The sequence below is a fragment of the Cottoperca gobio genome, chromosome 4, assembly GCF_900634415.1.
Source record: "Cottoperca gobio chromosome 4, fCotGob3.1, whole genome shotgun sequence".
NCBI classification, from domain to species: domain Eukaryota; kingdom Metazoa; phylum Chordata; class Actinopteri; order Perciformes; family Bovichtidae; genus Cottoperca; species Cottoperca gobio.
Window position 1 is genome coordinate 15,227,211 of NC_041358.1, and position 18,683 is coordinate 15,245,893.

At 40.4% G+C, this 18,683-nt stretch overlaps 2 protein-coding genes across 2 annotated transcripts in view; both read left to right on the forward strand.

The window, feature by feature from the left end:
* The window catches only part of rabgap1l (RAB GTPase activating protein 1-like), a 120,491-nt gene that overhangs the window by 33,787 nt on the left and 68,021 nt on the right, over positions 1-18,683 (forward strand).
* gpr52 (G protein-coupled receptor 52) lies at positions 9,982-17,316 on the forward strand. The gene has a single exon (XM_029429378.1). It carries the CDS (start codon positions 11,815-11,817, stop codon positions 12,928-12,930), a length of 1,116 nt encoding a protein of 371 aa, XP_029285238.1. The 5' UTR covers positions 9,982-11,814; the 3' UTR covers positions 12,931-17,316.

The following is an 18,683-nucleotide window of genomic DNA, read 5'->3' on the forward strand; positions in this document are numbered from 1 at the left end:
CACCACAGCAGGCCGTGAAGAGCCGTACACTGTATGAAACTGAAGGTCTTCCCAAGAGATTGTTTTGTGAAGGGATCTTATTCTTTTTAACTTTTCTGTTTAGTGCTTTTGTACGATTTCCAACCCTTTACTCCCTGGCTTAACACATGTATACCAGTGAGTGGGATAAGACAATTTGTACTTATAATTAGCAATTGCTTTCTTATATATTGTATAAATATTGATTCTACTAATTCTGCAATAGCCCCAACACCTGTCCTTCATCTTATTGGTTACTTGGACACATTCCATTTCTTTTCTGATCTTTATTAAAATTCCCACCCATGACCAGAACCAGCTCAGTTTAATTCTTTACAAAGCATGTAATGAAATCTAGGTGCACATTAGACCAGGGCTGTGAGGTGCTTTACATTTGGATGTTGAATCATATTGAGGCCAGGCGCCAGCTTAGCGATGACATTTAACGTCGATGTACAATCAAAGGTAGCATCAGCCATGCAGCCAGGCTGGAATAACACTGCACCCACGCCTGATAACCCACATACAGATACATGGAGTAATGTACATAAGATAGGCTGCCATGGTAACTGTGAGGGTCTATGGACTTCTCTGGGCTTGAAGTTGTCTCCATGACAATTCTGTCTTTCCTTTCGTCTTTGTCTCTTAACTTCTGCCTTAGTTCATTAAGTACTTGATATTTGAATAATTGGAAACTAGGTAGGTGGTCAGCTACTCACAGTATTTATACATACTCCCAGATTTCACTGTGTACTATTTCAACCTTCTGGCAACCGCAGTATGTGTACACATGCAAGGAATAGTTTGAAAGTTCTCCTGTCTAGTGAGCTGGAGAGATGTTTGGTGTTAAGTATGAGATCACAAAGCATATTGGTAATCGCAGGGGCCGTTCTCAACATTATATCGATAGAAGAGGTCTTGTTTCTTTATCGATTACAGTCAAATCATATTGTCTCAACTGAAAACAGCACACAAAACCATGTATTTTTCTTAATACAATTCCCAAGCAGTAGTGATAGTGCTTCTTTTCTAATGCATTATTGGGATTACTGTTTAATGATTTTCACTGTAGGTGCACAATTGTGCTGTGTGTATATATACATTGACATGCATTGCTATTGAAGGACACAACTCTAACTTTGTTGATGTTTGCACCTCTATCAGACCTCGCGGGCCCCAGAAATCTTAGTGTAGTCCAAAAAACATGCAATGTGATCTAAGCTCAACACTTTGTTGGTTTTCTTAGGTTTTCAAACATTGTCATTTTAGAGATTCAGGGTTTTCTCCAGGGTTTCATACTGAAAATACAGTATGTATGCACAGATATACATTTTGTGTACATACATAAGCATAATTCCTTTAGCTTAGTTGTGTGCCCTGCCACTAGTTTGAGGTCTCCCATCATTCATTCATGGATGGAAAAAGATCCCCTTGAGGGTCTAAAGTCTTGTCAATCAGAGCCTCTCACACGCATCTGTCTCAAACACACACACACACACACACACACACACACACACACACACACACACACACACACACACACACACACACACACACACACACACACACACACACACACACACACACACACTCCCACTAGCCCATCTGCTTCATAGTATCTGTAGGGACCAGCTGCACTGCATGGCCATGACACAGCCAAGCAACACCGCTCCCATTCTCCCCTCCTTACATTATACTGTAGGTCTATTCTCAGCACCCCTCCAACCAGTGTCTCTACAATGCAGCCCTCCAGCTCCCTTTCTTATACCCGCAGTAGGAACCCAGTAGGCACCACAAAAGGAAACACTGTCTGTTTTCCCAAACTTAAGGATGTACATCTTGAAAAGAAAATTTAAAATTGTATCTCTCATTTCTATAGTCTAATCATTTGTGATTTATCTAAACAAATGATCAAGTGAAAAGTATAAAATGGGATTTCTGACTGATTCTGATTTATAGCGGGAGTGTAAGCTTTTCATTTATGTAGAATTTCTTTAACATGCCATGCCTAATGTGTGATAAAATAATGTAATAAGTAAAGGTGTTTGTTGTAGCTTTAACTGTGCTGCCATACAACAGTGTGTGTATCTACAATGTGTGAGTGTATTAGCATAGCCTCGTAGCCATGCTGACACTGATATGGCAGCTCGGATTAGGGAGATCCTGCCTACAGCGTCTTCTCTGGTCACAACACTTCCTTGTCTAAGTCCTCATACTGACTGTAACCTCACAGCTAGAGTAGTGGTCTGCTTATTCCTCTTCATCACTACAGATTCACACTTGCTTGTGTCTTCTAATTCAATAAATGTACATCATTATCATTTTCTTCAAGTTGTCGAGTACATTTTAGACAGGATTGTCCAGAAAGGGTTTAAATTTGATATGATTTATTTGCAGTTTAAACAAGAAAAAAGCTTAAATAAGAGAGTTTTAGGATAATCAATAAAATAGTATTGCATACCCCTGAACAGACAGTAGTGACACATTCATAATACAGAGCAACATCCACTAACGCAGCGGTCCCCAACCTTTTTTATGCCACGGACCGGTTTCACGCAAGAATTTTTTTAAGTAAAGTATCACGTGACAGGCGAGCGTCTTGACCTGTGTCAAGAGACACAGACAACTGTGTTAACTGTGTCTGTGTCCGGTGATTTTTCAAAATAAAACCTTACCGCGGACCGGTGGTTGGGGACCAACATCCACTAACGGACTAAGCAGTTCATGTTTCTCTGAGGAATGTATTGCCTATGTGTTAGTTGTGTTAAAACTGCAAATGCCAAATGCAGCCATGTTATACAACAAATAACAAATAACAAAAAAACAACCATTTTAAGTAAAGGTACAAAGCCTTATTGTTTACATTCAGCCTTTACAGATGACTAAGAGATGCACGTTACATCCTGACCTACATGGTGCAAGGACAATAGGTGCTACAGAATAATGAATATAAGTATCTCAACCTGAGCTCTCAGATGGGTCTTCACTGCCATGTGGTGTGAGGTAAGATGAAGATGATAGATGGTGATATAAGTAGGCATCCTGTCACTCTTTGACCTTTAGCTCTTCTTTACTATTATAACTGCAGTATACATGGTGACATTGTGCTGGAGGTAAAAAATAAATACAAATATTTCTGTTAAGGGTGTTCAACATAAATTGTCGTCATGTGAAATGTGATTATAATAGCTGTTACTTTGTTTTCCACATGCTGTGAGCTAGCTCCTATCTTTACATTTGACATGTTTTCCTTCCCACTGTCTGCTTCATACATCTTCTCTGTTATATTAACCAGTAACAGAATGTGCCCTCCCAACCATTACTGTCTAAAACAATCATAATCTGCTTTTTATTTTCATAATTTTACACATGTATGTAGCTACCTTACTAACTTTTCTTTGGCCGTCCACAAGAGAGGTGAATACAACATTTTGAAAAACAAAAAAGTGAGCACTACAGTGTGCACAGTACTCTTTTTATTCACGATCGTCTGTGATGCTTTATACTCGAGTATACCAAAGAGCCAAGCGAGAGAAGGTCGCACAGCAGTCTGTGATTTCACTGCATTGATTGCTTTAATTGTTACATTATCAAGATTTCATTTTTGTCAATCTATGAATTTACTCAATTTCTAATGCGGTTTTTATGACAGGCAAGTAACGCATGCTACCATGCAACTACTACTGTTGTCAGGGATTCAGATTATTTTTCTTTAGTGCCCTTAAAGGTTCAATGTGTAAAGGTCCTGTCACACATATCCATATGGTAGAAACGTATGCCGGCTCATACGAAATATCGGCAATACGTTGATATAAATTAAGGGTAAGTTGTGATCGTTCGAAGGACGCAGACGATACGCCGAACACGCCAGACATACGGTCCTGTCACACAGTTCTGTATGACAGAAACATGCCGGCGTTTATGAAAAGTAGCTCAAAATTTGTCAGAGTCCAACTTTTCCACAGCGGTGTTGTAGCTGACGTATACATAACGAATACATAACAAATTATTATTCGTATATCTAACCTATTGATAGCGTATCACTTACTTATATAAAACGTATCAGAGCGTCTGGCCAACGCAGCTGGAAAAGTGCCATTTGGTTCACGTCATGCTGATGCTGGAGAACAGAATGTACTCTTGTCGCAGCCTCTCAGCATCCTCCATGCTCTCTGATGATGGTTTATGATGGGTTGATGTATTTATCAAGACGTGCTGTGAAGAGGTGAGGATGAGCTACTCACAGGGAACCTATATACTATATTCAAACCCCAATAAGCTCCCAAAACGCTAGCTGTACTGTAGAAACACGTAGGTAGGTATTCACGTACTGTATTACGTATGTATTCCGTATTCACGTATGTCTAACGTAACGTAACGTAACTTATGTGTAACGTCTGCATATCTTATGAAGCACACATTGGGTACGTCCGGTAATTTTGAACATGCTCAAAACATCAGCGTTCAACAACGCACCCCAGCGTAACACAGTGAGCTCTTAACGAATAATACTTATACCTTACCTTATTTCAACGTACACCAGCGTAACACCGCCTGCTCTTAACGAATACTACTTATACCTTACCTTATATCAACGTTAACCAGCGTGTTGCCGATATTTTGTATACGCCATATTTTTGTATACGTTATGCATTTGTTGATTATTCGTCTGATACATTTTGTACAAGTAAGTGATGCGCTATCAATAGGTTAGACATGCGTATCTGTATACGTTCACTTTTCAGATCCGATGAGAAGTTGGACGTATTTGGACTCTGACAAATGTTCATATACGCCAGCATACGTTTCTGCCATACGGATATGTGTGACAGGGCCTTTAGATAAGCCAGAATTTTTACGTAAAACATTAAAACAATGAACTAGCATCGACACAATGTGAAGAGATAACATTGTTGACATTATGTCAAAAGACGTCTATGTGTTGTGTTGCAGAGATATCCACTGAAATAAACAGTCTAACTGACAGTGCCGACCCGTCCACTCTTGTAATACCACTTGTTCCTCTAGAGGCGCCAGTCTGCACTCAGTACAGAGGGAGGAGAAGTAGAGCTATCTGACTCATGCAGACTTGGGGCTTGTCAACATTACATCCATGATCCATGCTGATAGTTTGTTTTAGTTTAATCCAAAGTGGCAGAAATGAGAAAACGACTTGCAGCCTCGCCTCGTTCCCACTGCTGCCAGGAGTAGAGCGTGCAAGAGAGACGGGAGACAGACAGATCTTCTGTTAGCAGTGAGCAAATAGCACTGATTTAGCCGACTCCCTGCCAGATCGTCAAACTTTCTGTTGCTGCTGTTACACAGGTTAGATCCAGCCCGCTGTTACTCCCGGTGCTGGAATATTCGCTAGCCGTGTCCGAGCTGCCGGAGCGGATGCACGCTCTCCTCCCAGGAAGCATTAATATGTCCATGCAGAGGACAAAACCCCGAACCTAAGCCAACATACAAACTTATCAAAACGTAACGTTACACAGACCGTACAGCTCCCAGTGCCACAGTAAACACACAGATATCTAAGTCCCACGTAAAGATTATAAGATAGCAGTGATATTTAGACCGAGCTCTCAGAGTTTCAGCAGTCTGTTCATTAGACCGACCTGACTGACTGACTGACACAGAAGTGAAGAAATACACAGTACATTTATCAACACTAGAAGAGAGAGATGTATAGCTGTAGAATACAATACACAATATAAAGAATACACTATAATACTCTAAAACTTAGAATACAATAAATATGATAAACTACTATAAACAGGTACAACATACTTTGTTAAGTAGTTGACTTTTTTAATAATGGTTTTGATTATCAATGAATTTAGATTGTATGGACCCAGTAGTGAAATACTGCTCCATATTTCTTTGGTGGCTCGGAATTACACATTGAACCTTTCACCTGGGAACTGAATCTAGACAAAGATTGGCCCACTGTTGATAAATATAAATACTGGCTGGTGCCTGCTAAGCTGGTTTAGTGTTGGTCCGTTGATGGTGCTCGCTGAATGTTTGTATCCAGGCAGTAAACCAAACCTTCAACAAGAGATTGGAGCTACAGAAGCCGTTATATTTAGGTTATATCCTTCATTCATATCAAATGACATGAATTTCCTTGATAACCAACCAACAATAATTTGTAAATGAAGAAAGCTGAAGCACCTACATTAATACAAGAAACAAGAAACTAGAAATACATTCAAAAATACTGTCAAACAATTGTAAGTTGCAGAGTAAAATCAGAGAGGGGGCTTCCTTGGTAGTGGAGATAAACTAATAGTTTCTCTCACAGATTTTTGTTTTTTTCATGCCTTGCGCATTCACAATCCTGTTTGAGAAACACTGTTATAGAGGGTATTTTGCCCAGATATGAATACAGGTGTGCCTTCAGATTTTGGCTTGGTCTTTGGTGTGCCACAGAAAGGTTGAAACCCACTGCCCTACTGTATTATCTTCGCAATAAAAAAATAAAAATAAAATGGCCACTAAGGCACATATAGCAAGGTGACATTTTGCAATCACCAAATGGCCAAGCATGATCCAAGTACCGAGAGGCGACTTCTTCTACCAAGACGAGCTTTGGGCCAGGGCAATTTAGTTTGCCTTAAAATAAATCTGGACCTCCCCTAAATATTAGAGAGACTTCAGACACAGTTTGGCAAACATCTCACAAGCGGTTGCATGTAAATGACCATTTGTGTGACAATATAGATCCGCTGGTCATTTGGACCATTGAACAATGACTCATGATATAATATCTCTGACTGGAGGGAAGCTAGCTGCTTCACTTCTCCATTATTCCACATATCTGCATATTTATAATAGGCGTCGTTATCAACAACTGTGCTGTGCCTGTTTGTCTTGAAGTAGCATTGTTTTCAATCCAGGAAGCTGTGTAGGTCTTGTGCAGAATTGACCTTATAATATCATCTGAACATAGGTCTTACAATACTGGCTGTCCCTTGGTCAACATTCAAGACCAAGACTGACTACCGTTAGTGTTAACATTGCTACCACGTTCGGTAATAACCTTTCTGACTTATTTAAACAGCATCTGAAAGCTTATTTGCTGGCCTTGGATTGATGTTTTCATGCGATGCGTGCTCGAGAAATGTGCTGCATATATAAACTTTACTCCCTGAATTAGTTACTCGCATTGTCCTGGTAAAATGTCCTTGAAGAAGATGGTGAGGCCCCCTACCTCCTTCCTTACTTTCTGTACTGCATGTGGCTGAGGATAGCACCTATAATGTAGTAAACTCCCTGCTTATGCCAACATATTGCTGTTGACTGGAATCAGCAGGAGCCCAGGGGTGGAGAAGGGTGGGATGCTGGGAAGCAGTGAAAGGTGAATCAGCCTCCACCTTTGTTTCCAAGTGGCCCCGCTGGCTTTGTTTTGGAGCAAAATGAATTATTAACGGTGGCCTTCTGGTCGTGTTTTTCATCAGTGTCCACCTCCAAAGGTAAAGAACACTGTGCTGAGAGATCTCCATTGACTGGCTCCTTCCATAGTGCCAGCAGAACTGTCTACATCAACTTTTGTTTTTGTCTTCACTTTGTCTCTCTTTATTTTTAGTTTTCTTTTCTTTCTGACCCCTCTCTCTGTTTTTCCATCACACTGTTTTCTCTTGAATGACCAAATTAACCAACATAGGTGCTGAAGAATATCTGGTCTCCATGACAATTAAATAGCCGTCCTTCTGCATGGCAGATTATCTCGCACTCCAATTCACAATCACATTGTATGAAAAGCACTGTATTAAACCTGATTATTATGGATATTCCACTTCACTTAAGATGAATGGTCTCTCATTTTGACCTCGTGAGGTTAGTTAACGGACATTAAACCTCAAGTTTAATAATACCTTTAACAACACAGTTCTGTCATCTTACACATGTTGTGTTGTTTGTGTTGTACAGTTTCACTGGCTCACTACTTTGAACTCCAAGTATCTTTTTAGTAGATTTTTATAATCACTGTCTCAACAGTGATTTTAATTAGATTTTTCAAGATGTTGAACCGAGTCAGGAAAGACTTGCCAATATAGTAATCATTATATTTACATATTCAGTTATGTGAAGCAATACTTATTCATCTGCTAATTGACACACAGCAAAATTATGACTTTATTCTACAACTAGAGAGTGATACAACACGAACATGATACTTATGTTTATTGATGTTAATCTATGCATATTTATATTATTTTTCTATGATATTATCTAAAGTTTGAGTATCATATATTGAGTTTATTAATAAATAAATTCAAATGTCCCTTTATAGCTAGGTTACCTACACTGCAGATGTATTTATTTACCAGGGACAGTGCACATTAATCAACATTTCAGTTTCCACCTTGATGTAAATATGCCAGAGTTGGCTAATGAGCTCATTTTCATCCGTAGTCCCTGAGCAGATTATTACACATTATCGACCACTGCCTCCATATTAAAAGTCAATGAGCCTGTGTAAGGCTTTTTCATTGGATTGAATGCTCTGCCATAAACAGTTGTGTTACAGAATTGGATTGGCTGCATGCCACTTTTTCCTGTGTCATTTTCTTACATTGCATTACATATTCCTCAAAGACACTCAGGTCTAGGTTCTACCATTGTCTGTGAATGTCTCTTCTTCTGGAAGGCACATTATTTAGATGTTGTTGTTGTTAAGATAACACTTTTGGTTTTGCTCTGATGGTTTGATATGGGACTTCTTGTGCGATTTTACCAAGTGCTTTTCTTCAATTTAGTTTTGTATAATTAAACACCTAGGTGAATAGCATCATGTTTTCCTTTGTCCGTCTGCAGTAAACGGTACAAGTATACTTTGTAGGTTGACAGATGTCTATATTTTGCTTGTCATGTTTGCTCTTTTCAAACACATATTTTCTTCCAAATAATCAAACTACCATAAAACACCTGGAAGAGGCAAGGTGCAGTGTTGTTTTCCAAAGTAGCCATTTTCCATCCAACTTGACACCAGCCACTCCTCGTTGCCTCGATCCGGCTCTCGTAGTTAAAAAACAAAGAAAACTATAATGTTAGCAAAGTTGCCCTTTTTTTGCAAGATTCTCCTGCCCAGCCATGACGTGCGACAGTTTCTTTCCATCCGCACTTCTGCTTAGCCAATTTGCTGTCACTTGATCCTCTTTATCATCTGCTGGCCAGAGGATGCTCCCAACTGGCCGAAATGCCGGGCAACTGTAACTAAGGGGCAGGCATAGCTGTGCTAAGCTGTTCGTTCAATGAAGGATAAATAAAGTATCCAAAAGAACCTGGAGCCTGGCTAGATAAGAGAGAGGACTCATTTTACTAGGATCAACTGTCCAAGATGTTCAATGGGATTATGGAGGTTGAGTGTCATCCTGTATTCATGAGCATTATATACTAATGGATTTAGGAAAGTGTCAAGCTGAGGCTGATGACCACTGACACTAACAGGCATTGTCTTTCTTTCCCTAAAGTACTGACAGTGAATCATAAGGTCACTGTCTTTTTATTTGTATTTTTACACACTAGGTAGATTTATGGAGAATGGAGTAGAGTGGAAGAAGTGTGACTGAAATAGGGAAGGAAAGAAAAGGAGGGGTGAAGGGGGGGGGCTTTAGTTAATAGAAAACAGGCTCTGAGAGATAAGTAATATGTAAATAGGAAATGTATCCAAATTTACCTCTGGGAGAAAGCCAGTGTGAGAAACGGAATAATGTGGCAGGGAGCCTCAGGTGCAGCTGGGATGGGAGGAGGCGAGGCAATGAGCGAGAAGCTGAGGGAGCGAGAAAGAGGGAGGGTTTGTGTGTGTGTGTGTTTGAGTTTATGTGTGTGTGGAAAGAGAGAGAGCTTGAGTGTGCAAGCTAGAGAGACTGTGTGGAGAGGGAGGGAGGGAAGTGTAAGCCAGTCACAGCATCTCTCCTTCTCACTGCACCAGGGCTGAGGGACTCTTCGTCCCCTCGCTTCCCTCGCTGCAGATTTAACTCATTTCCATCACCGCAGTCATCTTTTTTTCTTGCTTTTTACTTGCTGCTTTTGACAGATGCATTGCATTCATCTATTTCTGTATTCAAGGATCTAAGGATTTATTTATTAAAAACGTGGGTTGTCCTGTTTGAAAGGAATTAAAAAGGGAACGTTTGCAGAGGACAGTGCTTGAAACTGGGACTCCGACTGGGACTTGGTCTTTTCTTTATGCTGCTAGAGTGGATTCCCTTTTGTTGCGCTGCCAGTGTTTTGTTCATAGCGACAGACATACTGAGAGAGGAGTTGTAGGACCCCATACCTCTACAATTAAACAAAGCACATGCATCAAAGGACGAAGGAAGTTAGAACATCTATGGTTGTATGAAGCACTTGAGGAGAAGGTGCTAAGCCTTCTCTGCCATTGCTTCAGAATGTCACAACAAAAATGCAAGTAACACAATTATGGGATAAATAGGTGGATTGTATATTGATCCCCACACCCCTCTTTGCAAGTGTCTGCCACGGGATTGCTGAGGAGTTGAAGTGAGAGGAGCGCTGAGCTATTCAGCTGGCCTTTCATTGCTCCAGGAGAGTCCTTCCACCTGTCTGCATGGGAGTCTTACATTTAACACTTTCATCAGCTACTGGACTTTTTCATTTGTTTTTCTTTCGCGACTTGCAGTCCAGAACACTGAGAGGCAAGTTTGCACATTTGGATTTAAACTTTAAATCACTTTAATAGCAAAACTCATCCAGACATTTTGAAGCGCTTGGTTTTACCTCATTCTGCCTAGGGATGCCTTGTAAACACATTTTCCCCCCAGCGCTGTGTGCGCTGAGAGAGCTGTGACATTATCTCCTGCGGAGATCCCCATGTTGTTCTAGCCTGTGTCTGTGTTTTGATTCAGACAATAGCTGGGCATGCATGGGCTCCAGACACTGACCAGAGGACCACCAAAATAAGGGAAGCCTGCTGTTACATTGTAAACACACCACCACCAATGGGACAGTGAAACTTTGGATTTAATTGAAGGGTGGATGCGCAGAGATGGATGTAATCATTTTTTCCAGACTTTGGTATAGAGGAAGCGGGACTCCTAAGAAGCTTTTTTCACCTTAGCAATGTTTGTCTATATCTATATTTGAAAGGTAACTGCACTCAATAAATTTCATCTGATCTCTAGGAATGAAATAGGTGCCATATGCTGCTTAAGTATTTGATCTCCTGTGAGGGTCTGTTGGGAGCGGAGAGCATTGTGCTTTGCTTCATGTTTTAACCTCTTCGTATGGTGTCCTCCCCCGCATCTTCTGTGCTCTCTGCCCTTGTGTGGACAGCTTATGCCCTCAGCCTCCCGGTGGCAACCCTCATTAGGATCAGGAGCTGAAGCCACAGATTGGCAGGCAAAGCAGCAGGGAATCTTGCCTTTGGGATAGATGCTGGTGACAACACTAATGCTACCCTGGTTTACTGAAGGAATACAGTTTTTTTTGTTTTGTTTTTTTTCTCTACTCCTGACTATAACCCGCGCACTACTTTCACTAACCATGAGTGATTGGAAAAGGAGAGCTAAACGGGTTGTCCTACCATCCCAGAGGCTGTATTGATTTTCCTCCATTCAGTCTTCATTTGATTGAGACCCAGCTATGTGAGAGGAAGGTGAAAAAGAGAGTGAGTGTGTTACAGAGAGTATTGAGCTCTGTTAACTGAAGAAGGCTGCAGACACCCGGTATAGATCAGGTGGGGGGCAGGCAGTTCTCCAGTTTCAGGCCAGCTGCCTTATGGGTGACACACCACAAACCTGACCCACCTGGATAGCACCCAGAACAATGAACCAGTCTGAACTGACAACGGACCCAGTGCTCACTGCCAACAGCAGTCATGGAGACTTCTTTACTGGCAGGGCCAACCACTCGTGTCCCTTGGGCTGGGGACTGAACGAAGGCCTAGAGGCTTGCGTCCTGGAGACTGCTGTCATTGTACTTCTGACTGTGCTCATTATTGCAGGAAACCTGACGGTGATCTTTGTGTTCCACTGTGCCCCTCTGCTACACCACTACACCACCAGCTACTTCATCCAGACCATGGCCTATGCTGACCTGCTGGTGGGTCTTAGCTGCCTGGTCCCCACCCTGTCTCTGCTCCACTACCCAGCAGGTGTCCAGGAGCCCATAACATGTCAGGTCTTCAGCTACGTCATCTCGGTTCTGAAGAGTGTTTCAATGGCCTGCTTGGCTTGTATCAGTGTTGACCGCTACCTGGCCATAACTAAACCACTGTCTTACAACCAACTGGTGACGCCATGCCGGCTACGAGGCTGCATCACCCTAATCTGGGTCTACTCTAGCCTGGTTTTCTTGCCCTCCTTCTTTGGTTGGGGAAAGCCAGGCTATCATGGGGACATTTTCGAGTGGTGTGCTCACTCTTGGCCCACCTCTGCCCTCTTCACAGGCTTTGTGGTGTGTTTGCTCTATGCCCCTGCTGCACTCGTGGTTTGTTTTACCTATTACCATATCTTTCGCATTTGCCAGCAGCACAACAGGGAGATCAGTGAACGACGGGCACGTTTCCCAAGCCAGGAGATGGAGGCTGGGGAGGGGGGTGGCGGTGGGCATCATGGAGGGCATGGACCAGATCGGCGATATGCGATGGTGCTGTTCCGCATCACCAGCGTTTTCTATATGCTTTGGCTGCCCTACATAATCTACTTCCTGCTAGAGAGCTCCCATGTGCTGGATAGCCCTGCCCTCTCCTTCATCACGACCTGGCTGGCCATTAGCAACAGCTTTTGCAACTGTGTCATCTACAGCCTTTCTAATAGTGTGTTCCGCCTGGGCATGCGTAGGCTTTCACAGACGATTTGCTCCTTCAGCCACTGTGCGGCCGATGACAGGGACTTTGGTGAGCCTAAACCAAGGAAGAGGGCAAACTCATGCTCAATCTGAAGGGATGACTTTTTTAGGATGAGGATACTACTGGAATCTACGAATGGGGAACATAAATCTTAACAAGCTTAGCTGCTAGTTCACTTTCAGTAACATTGGCAGGGCTTAACCAAACAGAAAACTATTTATGTTGCATCAGCCTGTCAGCTGACCCCAGTGACATTGCCTGGGTCACAATAAACCATAATTTATTGCATTACAAGCTTTTCAAGATGATTTTCATTGTCAAAACAGAGAGATATAATGAGATCGGCAGTCTATGATGGCTTATTCTGTGGTATGTGACTTGGCTGTGGATCCCATAGACAGTAGTCTCCCCATGGATTTCTTAGCCTTTACATCTCACTGTATGTCATCAGCCAGGTCAGACATAGTGGGAAAACAAAACTCTAAACTCTAAAAAAATATCTCCTCAAACATCAAATGTGACCACACTATTTCATGCCTGTTAAAGTTTGTTAGTGGTTGTGAATTGAATCGACCTTCTATTCGATGTGTCCGTACTGTCAATGACTGTCATTAGCAAAGACTAGATAACCTACACTTACTACTACTCATACTGCTCGTTTTAAAGGTTGTAAATGGATATTTGACTTTTTAACTGTACAAACACACACAGTTGCAATGACAGCCATTATGCTGCTGATGAATAACCTTGACTGTTTTCTAGAGGAAAGTGCACAGTCCATTTCTGCTGAAGTATTTTGTGTTGAGTCTGTAAACATGATGTACTGGTCAGGTGTTCGGAACCATTGTTGTTGGTTGAAATTTGGATAGGGTTGTTTACTTGGATCTTCTGCAAAATATGGTACGTAATGTAACGATGAACAGCAATGTTAAACCGTAAAACTCCAATATAGCACTGTTTAGAAGTAAAGCAAAACATACATCACAGCATTAGACCAATGACTGTAAAATGTTTTATCTTAACTAAGGGTTATAGTATAATATTTAAATACAGTTAAATCCTCCAAAATGAGAATGAATAAAGTTTTCACTTGACTCAACATGGTAACCTATCTGTAATGTAGATAGTCAAATTGTCTACACATTTATCACATTGCCTACTACTTTAGTGTAAACTGTATCTGATTTTCCACAGATGACATGCTGCTTCATTGTTTACTAATTTAAATATTAGCTGATCGTGGTTGGTCACCAATTGATTGGTGCAACCCTCCTAAAAAGCACCTTATTTCCAGAATTCAGACAAAGGATGTGACCATTTGACACTGAGGCCTTTATATTGAAAGCAGTGCACTGATGCCCGTGGCAGATAACTACCCAGCACAGTTTTTTTCCCAAGGTCCCCCCTTGCGCTTATGAAATAGCACAACAGCGCCAGCATTCCCACCATTTGTGTGGCATTCCTGATATGGCTGTGTTATGAGTATTCTGCTAACAGTTTGATGCATGAGCGCTCATGACAGCCATTTCTAACCAGCAAATAAATAGTACATCCCGCTTGTATGTATAGGGCCATGTATACTAGATAGTGAACAAACAACAGAAATGAAACGGCATGATTTAATTATGAATTGACATTATTATTTATAATGTAAAAGGTTTAGTTTAGAAACAGATTTCTCTAATTAAGCTGAGGATATTCCTTTTTTAGCTGCACCTCCTGGTTCTAGCTTTTAACGCACTCACAAAAGTCCCTTCAAGGTAAGAAAAGTGATAGTAGTGGCAGTGTAAACCAGAACCACGTTGGCTGGTTTTTGGTGCTTTGCATCAGTGACACAGTTATCTTTATTAAAGATGATAGTAGGTTTTATTTCCTAGAAGTGGTAGACAGGGTCTCAGGGTTAATGTGATCTGATCTGTTTGGAGGTCGCTGTAAGGTTAAAACGTAACTGATCTGAGATTACATGCTTGGTTGTATAAACGTTTAAGGGTATAGTTGCTTATCTTGTGGAGGTTTGTTAAACTATTGGCTGGACAACCCTTATTACTTTTAAATTACAGTCTCCCAGTCTCTTTCAGCTGTACCAATTATGTTACACTTGCTGATTTAAAATAATAATAATTAATAAAAAAGTTACTGCTCCTCAAGCTACAGGCCTGAATGTCTTGTGTGCACTTATCACAGGGTCGATTCTTACTGGGAATCACACTGTAAATTTGGGCTTGTTGAATTTTCCTTTTCTTTTTTCAGGATGTCTTTGCAACAGATGACTGTAGTGTTTATTATTATTAATGGATTGTTTGTGGGAGATGGATAGTTAACTCCATTCTGCTAAAAGATTATAGTTATTTTGTTATTTTACTGTGCCCATTCCAGCTTGGTCAAATGTGAAGACTGTTCCCCAATCTGATGTGGGCTTTTAAAACCAATCCAAAAACTGCCACTGGTTATGACTCTAATCCTTTGCTACAGCACTGTAGTATAGTCATTCCAGTCAATTTACCTTGTACATTCCCTTGATCATTGGATCAGTGTCAAAGCAAAATTCATTTCACATGAATACAGCCACGTACTATAGCCAAGAACTTATACGGATTTCCCTCTTTGATCATGTAGTAGTGTCATCTGTGGTTTAGGCCTTGCTTGTAGTGTATATTTGTCCATGCTAGAAACCAAGTGACACTGCAAATTCAGCTCCTTGATATTGTAACTGCATTCTATGCTGCTGAACAGTAGCCTGTGTAATTCATTCCTCATTTTAAAGCTGCATTAAGTGATTGAACACTAGGATGACACAACAGAAAGACTCTGAGCCTTCAGCTTTTTATATTTTAGTGAAAATAAATTTGCTACTTCACATCCAGCAAAAATAGAGCTACATATTCATTCCATTCAAGAGTCTTTCTGGCCGTTCTGATGAATGTAAGTACAATATTGTTTTTAAGCAAAGATTTGGTAAACTAACATCACCAACAGAAAACGTCTGTTTTGGGTTATCTACATGCTCTACTTTCTTTACCAGCCACTCGTTTACTTTGGCTCTCGGCAGGTAGCCTACAGTCAGCTTGAAATAATCACGTGCTGGGAGTGGCTGCCCAGGGTTTGTACTGTATGTTCCCGTTTTGATGGTTCAGACAACTAAGATGACCAAATCTGTGTAAAGCTGCAGTATATGGTGTTGATTCTTAGCGGGATCATCAGCATTCATCTCCCTTTAACATAATCAGGAGTTGTTTGATTCAGTGTAAAAGATATTGCTTTATGCAGCTTTAATGCATTACAGATTGTTCTGTATACGTGCCTAAAGATGTATTTTGTAGGAAAAGTGAAAAGAAGATGTTGAGAAGTAATTACTGTTACATAAACATGCTGCACTTTTTTAAAATCATTTTCCAGCTACATGAACATCGAACCCTTTGACCGTGTACACACCTGAAGGTACATTGTCGTTGGATTCAGTTTTCCGTGACTGATAGTTCAGACTTCTGCCTTCAAATGGGTACATGTTTCACTATCTGACGTCTACAATATATCTGTAAGATAAGAGGAGACAGCAGATTTGTCTAAGTCTTGTGAATTCCCTTCTATAGCCATATGACCTGGCATATATGAGGAATAGCAGTCGGGAACCACAGCATAGCCGTGTCAAATACTAGACTTGCGATGATATTCTTTTTATTTTGATAGCTTGTGTTTTTGGTGCTTCTTTGGAGCATAGTGCAGTTGGGTAGTAGAAGAAATGTATAGGATCTGAATTAGTGCTATATTACCGTCACAATATGGTGACACACAACAACATATAATGAAGAAAACAGAAGAAAGCAAAGTTCTGTAATAGCCTAAACAATAGCTCTGTTGTTACCATATAATGTACAAGTTGGAATATACCATTCAAGTGGAGATTATAGTATTTGGTCAAAAGTTGCACAAATATGCATTCCTTTGGTGGGCTTTTTTTTTGTAGCGGGTTATGTGACACGTCTTGGCTCAAGTTTTCAAAAATCCTAGAGCCACTGAATGAATATTTAAAAAATAAATTGTTTATATGTGTCTGTATTACACTGACCAAACTGAAGTGGTAGAAAATCAAAACTGTTATCTTGTTCAAACAAGTGATCTTACTTTGAAGTGCATTGATCTGGGCTTTTAGTAAAAAAAAAGGTTTTATTAATTAAAGAATAATATGTATTTATTTATTAAGTTATGTTTAAACCTTTACACAATATACTGTATATGAGTATACTGTATGTAAAGTGTGTATTTGTTTTAAATCTGCTGTACAGCCAAAAAAATCTGCCAAATTCTGACAAAGGTATGGCATACCATTTGTGTTAAATCAACTAGGCTGCTGATGTTTTAAATAGGAGGCAGAGTGTGTTAAATTACATAGTATCTATTTTTTTATTTTGAAATTTTGTCAAAGACTATGGTTTTGTTGTTGCTACCAACCCAATAAAGGTGAAACTAGTAGAAATTCACATCTGTGTAGTTGCTTTTGTGAAATGTGTGTGTTTCTTTAGCAACATTTACCAGTTAGCTGACTTTCATTCATAACAAGTAGATCTCTCTTATATTTTTTCCACTTGGCACGTATCTTAAGGAGTAATGAGGAGTGTGGCGACGTGGGCTTGTTACTGTGTGGCTGCCAGTTTTAATCCCCAGGCTTGATAGGATCAGTGTGATTAGCTAATGTCTGCTTCAGCAAACTTTATTCAGGTGCCCCTGAACAACATGGTTGGATATTGAGTACCAGTTTCTTTTGAATTGTAATTGATGTGTAATAATCACAGAACTAAAACACACATGTGCAAGATGATGTAAATCTAGGTCTAATGAGCAGATCACATGTTTAAGTCACGTGGAGAGAAAGATTCTGGGATAAAAATTGCAACTCTGTAATGTCACAATGTACGGGACTCTATTGTCATTTTCCTGTTGATCATGATCTGTCTTAAGTTGTTCCTCTGAATGCTGCTCCAGCTCAGTTATGAGCTATGCAAAGATTTATTTCATTTTCCTCTGAGCCAGCAGATGGCTGATCAGGTGGCATTAGCCGGGTACCAACTCTGCAGCATCATAGCCTTTCCTTTAGTGCCATTGGGAGTTAATGCACACCATCATGTCCTCTCTCTGTGTGAACATATCCTCATTATAGAGCGTGATCCTTTTTTCTGGTCTTAAGAAATTCATACACTCAACCTTTAGACTGCAGACGAGCTTTAAAACAGCCGTAACCCCACCTTCTTCACCAAGTAGCTTATTGGAGAGACGAGCAAGAGGAGATGTAAGGTGATATTGGAAGAAGATTAAACAGCGGATTATGGAAAGGAACTGGTTGGAGAGAGAAAGATTGCAATATACGTAGACTGCCTGAATCAGAAGAGCAAGATGATGCAAAAATTAGGATCAGGAGAGAGAAAGGTGAGCGCGAAGTAGGGATATCGGTTGGAAGAGGAGGAGGGTTAACGAAGAGAGGATGAGGATGAAGAACGATGATTAGGAAGAATGTATTTCCAACACTTTATTGTTGTTTAGGTTAGTTTTTATTTCAAACATTTGAAATCAACATAAAAAGGTATTTCTTCCCCAACTCTACATTACCATAAAAGCTTGTGTATCGGCACAAAAGAACCATTCTGAATGTATTATTTATAAAAAGTTTGCTTTGTGGCTTAAAGATGAATAGCTATTTCAATATACAGTATTGACTCATTTTATGCTGTGCTCGTGTAGATCAAGTCTGTTTTATTTTCATGCCAGCGACCCTGTTGAAGAGCCAGTTTTTTGTTATGTTTGATATCTACTTTTGGAACGAAAATCAGAATTTGTTCCTCCTACCAGAAAG